This window comes from Phaseolus vulgaris, chromosome 1 (assembly GCF_051622355.1).
Source record: "Phaseolus vulgaris cultivar YP4 chromosome 1, ASM5162235v1, whole genome shotgun sequence".
In the NCBI taxonomy this organism is placed as follows: domain Eukaryota; kingdom Viridiplantae; phylum Streptophyta; class Magnoliopsida; order Fabales; family Fabaceae; genus Phaseolus; species Phaseolus vulgaris.
In genome coordinates this window covers 33659937-33668315 of record NC_143498.1, presented here as the reverse complement: position 1 = coordinate 33668315, position 8379 = coordinate 33659937, and the positions used below count along the sequence as shown (strand labels likewise).

Sequence of the window (8379 nt, the reverse complement as noted above, 5' to 3'; positions counted from 1 at the left end):
TAATCAAACCAGATTACTACACACAAACCACCAAAGTAGTGACCTTGAACCCTTCAAGAAACACACTCCCTTTGGCAAAACACACCAAGAGTATTGATCTTGACCACCTCAAGAGCACACAACACTCCTTGGCAACACAACACCAAAAATACAGTAGCTTGAGAAGGGATTATACTTGTTTACAGTACAAAACTGAAATCAATACAATTGCAATCATATTCCACTCTCTTTGAAAACCCAAAGCTTGATGTGAATGTTCAAATCTTTAAGATCAACTTTGTCACAACTGAAAAACTCAAATATGTTTCTCTTGCTTGTTTGAAAACATAAACAAACCATTTATATTTTCCAAAGATTGGTCAAAGCAATTAATGAAGGAGCGTATTCAGTTGGAAATCATTTAAAACACATTCAACAACCAAAACAGAATTTTGTTAGGATTTTCAAAGAAACAATCGGTTGAAACCACGAAACAACCGATTGTTTGGTTTGGCAGTTAAGTCAACCAAACTAAAATAGTTTTCAACCTTATCAAATACTCCTAAGAGTAAAACAATCGGTTGATTCGACAAAACAACATGTTGTTTTTCACTTAGTTGGAAAAACACTTTATTTTCTAAAAGGTTTTTAATCATTTTTTTATCGGCAATAAAAGGTTTTAAATCATATCAGTTTTAGATTTAACAAAGGAGTGGATCACATTCTATTCTACCCAAATCCCTTCCTAAACATAGCAACAACACAAACCTTGCATCAAACACATAGGATTTGGATTCTTCAAAGCACTTGATCAATATTTACCACAAATTTCGATAAAAATTGTGACTTTACCACAAATTAGAACTGGTTACATGAAAAAGGTGGTAACTTTGGTTGTGTGCAATAGAATTTCCAAGAAGAAATTTAAGGAAAGAATACACCTTGGTTGCAGACATAGAGAGTTGTCGTGCCACCACCAACATCTCGACAGACTGTCGCACTGCCACCGACCAACACTCACAACCCCGACGCCACCACCATCCACCACCAAGCTGAAGAATAAACGACCACCCACACAAACCCTAACTGTATCAAAACCCTTCAGAGGAGAGAGAACAGATAAAAATCTTATCTCCAAAGATATTAGTTTCTTCAAAAGTAACTTAAAATTTAGAAGGCACCGTTAAGTTATTTGTACGTGTAAGACTCATGTTATTTATTTTGATGTTCAAACTTTTCTTTCGAATTTGAAGTTTACATCTTCAATTGGACATCTTATATGTATAAATAACTTAAATAATATTATCTACACAATTAATTAGAATTTAAACTCAAAAAAATCTATAAACGTACAAATTTTAGTTTTATATGTTTAATTTTAGAAACTAACCCCTTCTAAAAATAAGTATAAAAATGTTGTATTCTAAAATTAAGCGTAACACTGAATTTTATCATTTTGTATAGTATTATCTCATTCATTTCAATTGAAAATATAAAGATTGACAGTCTAAATAAAAAAAATTCAATTAGTATTTGTATTAAGTTTAAATAAATTAAAATATATATTTTTCGCGTAAAACAGATGTCTCAGCCCTTTGTCATCGAGTTTCGTAGGTTAATAATAATGAGCAAAGCGAAGAAAACAATGATATCATAGGATAGGATGAAATTATTCAGGAAGCTATAGAATGAAATTACAACAATTATTCATTATTTATTTATAATTGAACTTTACAAGTCCATTTATTCTCTCACCGTTTTCCTATCCGCACTTCCTAGGATTTCATATCAACTTCATTATAGAAGAAACATTATGATTAGATATAATCAATCACATTTTTAAGATCCCTAATGTTCAAGAAAACCTTCCTTCTCCAAGTAAGTAACTACTTGTCCAGCCATCAAAGTGGGTGTTGGACAAACGCCACTATCCTCCTGCTTTATCTCAATCTAAAAAGGAAAATAATGTAAGCTACAGGAAAGCAAAATACACATGTAAACAGCTTTAGAAGCTTCAGGAACATGTACCTCGCAATTTATGGGTGGCTCATATGGGTCATCAATGCCGGTAAAACCTGTGCAATTTCAGTTAGTTCATAAATACCATATAGTAGAATTCAAGCAAATGTTATTAGGATATACAAGACAAATGTTTGTATTCTGGCAACATTATTCATTAGGACTTGAGATTTCATGAAATTCAGCAGTTTAATTATTTGAAGTTTATGAAAGTCAGCTCTTAGCCTGTTAAGAGAAATAGTAAATAGTTATTCCTCACACTGTATACAAGACAGGTACATGCTTTGATTTAATCATCTTCTTCATTTTCAATCAAATTCCAATTTAATTACGTTGTTAATTCAATAACTGTTAATCGGTTGTTAGTATCCGTGGCTCTATGAAAGGTCCAAATAAACTGTATATGGTATACAATACCAATCTGTTGCCACAACTTTGATCTATGAGAAACACCCTTATTATCAACATAGCAGAATAATTTTCAGAATCCACCCATTTGCCAACTATCAGTCACTAATGAAATACCAGCTCATATCAATAAGTACTTTCACATTAGTCATCATCTTACCATTGCTGTTCCAGAAGGCACCCTAGCAAAGCCATTTTAACCACTGCCTAGTTTAATTTTCCTAAATAACTTTTATCATAAAGACAATGATTTCCACACTCCAGGAAAATAAGTTCATTGCATTACAAAAGTTATCACTACTAGTATTCATCTGAATTCAATGACTAGTTCCATATGTCGTAGTCAGAATAATTAAATATGAAATCCTGTTGTAGTATCAAACTAATTAAAGTTCAATTATTTACAATATTTTTCAATATTAATGTGAGAAATCTCAAAGCTACCCAGATAAACTACCCTTAATGAATTATACTTTGGCCAACAGATGAATATGTTCAACCTAAAACACTCAACCACAAAGATCTATGAGCCAAACTAGTGATTACTCTAGCATCGTGTACAGGTAAAGGCAAAAAGGCATGGGGTTCAGCGCTTCCTTGGAATAATTATTGAATTGCATATAGCCAAGTTAAAAATGCAGAACAGACTAAATTTTGGGCTTCTTTTATTTATTTTCTTTCTTGACATGTCTCGCTTACAGTTTACTCATGTTAGACAGGTTGGACAAAGCCTTTGCTAGAGAAACATATTAAAATAACACACCTTTGATTTTCCCCGCACGAGCAAGCTTATAGAGGCCTTTTGGATCTCGTGCCTCACACAATTCTAGAGGCATGTTCATGAAAACCTGTCAATACATTCCTCTATCAAATATCATAATATAGACCAACTAATAATAATATAAGAATTGCTTATTAGTGCCTTGCCTCAATAAAATTCCTATCAGGTAACATGAATCGGCAAGTGTCTCGATCTCTTCTGTAAGGAGATATCAGACTGGCAACACATATCAAACCCGCATCAGCAAAGAGTTTTGCCACTTCTCCTGAATTAAATAATTTTCTTATTAGTAAAACAAAGTTGGAAAAGAAATATGGATCAGAGATTCTAATAAAGCATCTAGACTTAATATAACAAAGTACCGTTAACTTAGCAAATGACATATGTAGATCATTAAATCAGATATGTAATACGTAAACATCATAATTCCATATATATATATATATATATATACTAGTTCTGGACATGGCATGGTAATACTGGCTTCCACTTTATATGAACAATTTACCCGTACTTCTGGTTGCAAACACCACCTACATTACTGAATTCATCTACCTAAGTTTAACAGATATTTATGAGCATATTTCCTCTTCAGAAAAACAGGGCATCAAAAAGCCATGATAAAACACAATATCATAGAAGACCATCCATCCTTTTGATTCAATTGTTCAACTGTACATTTTTTCATAGAAAAAGGACATGGACAGTCACTAATAAGTTGCTCAAAGGGATGACAAAAATGTAACATTTATCATGCAGGTATAGACTACCAATATCACTCTAATATCTACCCTTGGTACATAACCAAATAATTAAAATATTAAACTGATTATCAAGTTCCCGTCAATGAAGCTCGGATACGGCTAAAAATGTGCCGTCGGTGTGTCTGATACACCGCAGACACGGACACACGGCGGAAGCGTGCCTGACACGGTGTCGGACACTTTTTATTGGGCCGGAAACGTTCCTCTTTCTGGATACGTCGGAGGGGACATGTTTCCCTCCTTGAACACGCCAGAAAAGCTCGAAAAAAAAACGCGGTTCAGTGTTTTAAAGAACTCTTCTTTTTCACACTAAATCTCAGATAAAATATGATAAAATCTCAAACAAAATATTAAAATCTCCAAAAAGTAAAAGTTAAACATTATGTTTTTCTTGATTTTTTTTCATATAACAAAATATATTACTACATTTTAATTTATATATAGCCGTGTTCCGTGTCCTATAATTTTCAGTTTAGCCGTATCTCCGTGTCCGTGTCCGTGTCGTATCCGTGTCTGGGCTTCTTAGGTTCCCGTTACTATATTTACTTAAAGCATTAGTTTACAGGAGTAAGCTTACCGGTTCTGCGAATGTTTTCAGTGCGGTCGTCAGTTTTAAAACCAAGATCCTTGTTTAGTCCATGCCTAAGGTTATCTCCATCAAGGACATAAGATAACTTTCCCCTTGAGTACAGTTCTCTGCTTAGGGAACATGCCAATGTGCTTTTTCCTAAACAGTTTGAGAAAGTAATTAGTACAATATGTCAAAGGTATTACAGACACACTTACTCAGTAATTTCAAAGACTATGCATTATTTATCGGTACCCTGCACACCTATAATTCATGAATGAGTCAAGAAAAAAAGGAACACAGCATATCTTAAATGTGATTAGAAAGGTATGAGATGGAGTAAATAGGAAATTTCGGTGATAAGCAGTATACAAATGTGGACATTGTAGTCATTTCCATCAGGGAGGAGGATTATTACAGGAATCAAAATAGTGAAAAACTTATGTATTACATACAGGCTTTTTCAATCTTTCTAGTTTGTCTAAAAATTTCCTGGTCCAAAAGCTCACAATTCACTTCTCCCAGTGGTAAACAGAAATAATATGGTAATTTTCATGCCAAAGAGAGCTGAATATCTGGAAACAATGTTTTAAAAATGTCAACACTAAACCAATAAAATTAGGCATGAACCTGATCCGCTGAGTCCAGTAATCCATACAACACATCCCTTTTGGTTAAGTAGCTGCTGCCTTTCAGGCCTTCCTATTTGACAATCTTGCCAAAAGATATTTGTTGAATTGCTCAGAGTTGCCATTGCAAACAAGTTCCCTAGTCTTATCTACGGATCAAAATTAAGCTATCAGTTTCATTTCACGGATTACTGAAGGGTCAAAACATAAGTAGAGAGGATCTTAGAATGGAAGTGCATGATAGTAGTACAACTATTCAAGAAACTTGGTAAGTGCTTCATCAGAACAAGCATTACAGAAGCAGTACAGTACATGCCACAGGACTGAAAGCACGACAACATGCATCAATTTCAGACAGTGGAATGGTGATCTCGTCACTCACTTCCACTTATTATTGTCAATAAAGAAGTATGACTTGTTTAACATAAATAACGTCTACATACATTGTACATAAGAAAGGTTTCCATAAAGTAGGTCTAGGATGAATGATGAGACCTTCTAATATGGATTTGGATCCTCTCCCATTCTTAAGTGTCAGGGCACGATTTTATTGTAAAGGGAAAGACACTATTTTCAATTTAAATATAGCAAGTGACCCCTAGACCCGATATAGCCAATCATGGTGGGTCCTAATATGATATAAAAGGTAGTATTTTATCACTCTATCCAAATCCTCAAAATATGATCCAAAACCCACTCTCTCCTTTAATCTCTTCATAATATCACAACTTATCTCAGGGATTGTTGTTGGAAGAGAACTTTCACCTCTTCACCAAAGAAGTCAGTTTTTTAAAATAAAACTAGAGTTTGAAAAACACAGTACAAAAGACTGTGTTGATGAATAAATAAAATGAGTGAAAGAGAAAATCCCATGAAAAAAAATCAGGCTTTTTGACAGAAAATATAATTAACAAAAGTGGTGAACACTGAAAGCAGATAACATAAAAAAGAGGAAAGGAAAAAGTGTGTCCCAGACAAGATTCATAAAATTAACAAGATGTAGCCCGTCTACTTTATTCTATAATCACACGATTCATGCATGCGAATTGTGCAAGCAACAAACTTGATGATTGATTAGACGAGAAAGGCAAGGAATGTGGAGGACCCAGCACAAGAGGCATCAGTCCCTTTCTTAAGAAAAAAACTGAAGGCATTGTTGGCATGGGTACACATCCCTTTCCTCATAAAGACGTAAAATTGCACCCAGTTTTGTTGTCTGAAGAATGAAGGAGAGAGATGATGGAAAGAATTTAGGGTGAAATTAGTTTTGTAATAAAAAAGATGAAACGGAAAGGGAAGAGAGGGGAATGAGAGTGAGTACCAGAAAAGAGAGATTGGGTGTGTGAATCTGAGGGGAATTGTGTGGGTTATGGCAATGGTGAAAGGGGTTTTATAGAGTTTTGCTGGGTTGGAAGAAAGTAATGGGAATGAATGAACACAGAAGAGAGACTCTGTCTTTCCTCTCCTTCTCACTCTCACTCACTCAGGACGCGCCATTCAAGCTCCTCTGTCATTCCTACCACCCTACACAAATTCAATTAAATTAATTTCACTCTTCTTTCAATTTTTATTTTCTCCATTTTTTATGTTTTTTTTTTCTTACATCACTCATTGTTAATATTTTTTTACATGGAAGAAGTTAAAATATTTCATATTAAATTTATTTTAATAGTTATCTTCCTATAAATATTTAAAAATTTAAATTAAGAACAAAATATATTTAATCCATTCATTTCTTAGGATCTCTAGTCCAAGTTATTATTTCACTTATATTAATTAATTATCCTAAATAATTATTATCTTTATCTCAAATTAATTATCTTTTATAATTTATTTCAACCATTAATAAATGAGGGAAGTAGATGTAATGAATTTATTAAGAAAAAATAAAACTACTTTACTCAATTTATATATCTATATACTTAATTTATATATATATATATATATATATATTATTTATGTGTAAAACTTTTCTGTTTGAATTAAGGGAAATATAATGGAAAGTCAAAAGAAAGTTATAAATAATTTGATTGATGTGATATAATTATTTATATTATTATATCTAATAATAATTTTGTAATTTTTTTTAAATAATTTGATTTAAAAGGTTATTTATAAAAATACAAATTAGAATTAAAATAAATTTTAAATTAAATAAAAAATAATTAAAAAAATAATATATATTAAAAAATAATTTTTTTTATTTTAATTATTAACTTAAAAAAATGAACTATAAATAAAATGATAACTAATTCTCCTCATACTTAATTACACAACACTTTCCATTTCAAATCTTTTCTCACGTACAAAGAAAGTCCAAATTATATTGCTTTGTTTTTAATTAAATATTGAATTTCATTTTTTGATTTTGTGCTTTCCACTTATTTCTTTGTGAAGAGTAATTATCTCTTTTCTATGTTAAAAATAAACAGGCCATTAGTGATGTGCACATATTTTAAGACTATTTTATCCTTTCACCAATTTCAAATCTATCTCCCAACCTCTATTTACACTTATTACAAACATTTCTCATGAAATGTTTTTAATACTTTTTATCACTTGGAAGACATGAAGTGACATTTTTTTTACAAGTATTGATAATAATAAATAACAATGTAATAGTTTGAGGATTAGAAAATATTTCCATGATTTTGTTAATAAATTTTGTAAGAGCATTTCCTTATCAAAAAGATTTAAAATGATAATATATAAAAAAATAAATATAATTGAGAAACTAGCAGACATAAATTTTAGTTTTAATTTTAATAGTACTGAGGAGTTGATATTTATTACTTTTATAATGCAAATATTTAAGAGAAATTATTGTGTGGGCACAAGCATGATACTATTTGCATTTTACATATTATTTAGAACATCTCCATGGTTTGAATTGTTTTTACTCTAAAATAAAAAGTTTTATAGAATTTATATTCTCATTAATATTTTATTTAAATGTTGGTAAATATATAAGATAAAAATAATTTATTTTTACTTTTATGATTCAGAATTTTTTTTTGTCATATCAACATACTTTAATAAAGAGGTTTTATAAAATAAAAGTCTTAATATTATGACTCATACTCTAATAAAATATTACAATTGGTATAAAATACCCATCACTTATTAATTATATTTATTAAATACATATTATTATTAAGTGTGTAACATTAATTAAAGATATACATAAATTAATACTATTTAAACACATTAATATTATGTGTGTAATATTTA

General features: G+C 31.0%; 1 protein-coding gene across 5 annotated transcripts; it reads right to left on the bottom strand.

Annotated features, from left to right (window-relative positions):
- Positions 1-1625: 1625 nt before the first annotated feature.
- APK3 (adenosine-5'-phosphosulfate (APS) kinase 3) lies at positions 1626-6688 on the bottom strand. Of its 5 annotated transcripts, none has more exons than XM_068616437.1 (7): positions 6470-6688; positions 5150-5297; positions 4529-4678; positions 3334-3452; positions 3170-3254; positions 2008-2054; positions 1626-1929 (listed from the first exon to the last, which is right to left on the bottom strand). In XM_068616437.1, exons 2-7 carry the CDS (start codon positions 5271-5273, stop codon positions 1828-1830), a joined length of 627 nt encoding a protein of 208 aa, XP_068472538.1. In that variant the 5' UTR covers positions 5274-5297; positions 6470-6688; the 3' UTR covers positions 1626-1827. The 5 variants fall into 5 exon arrangements, with proteins under 5 accessions (XP_068472538.1, XP_068472539.1, XP_068472537.1 ...); XM_068616438.2 differs by lacking the exon at positions 6470-6688 and adding an exon at positions 5644-5702; XM_068616436.2 differs by lacking the exon at positions 6470-6688 and adding an exon at positions 5592-5685.
- Between the last annotated feature and the right edge of the window lie 1691 nt (positions 6689-8379).

Coding starts and splice junctions, on each gene's coding strand:
- APK3 (XM_068616435.2), bottom strand. CDS start 5,493: ATGCATGTTGTCGTGCTTTCAGTCCTGTGGCAT. Junction 5,298..5,460: donor TGCTTTCAGTCCTGTGGCAT/GTACTGTACTGC, acceptor TTTGATCCGTAG/ATAAGACTAGGGAACTTGTT. Junction 4,679..5,149: donor TACTGGACTCAGCGGATCAG/GTTCATGCCTAA, acceptor CAAACTGTTTAG/GAAAAAGCACATTGGCATGT.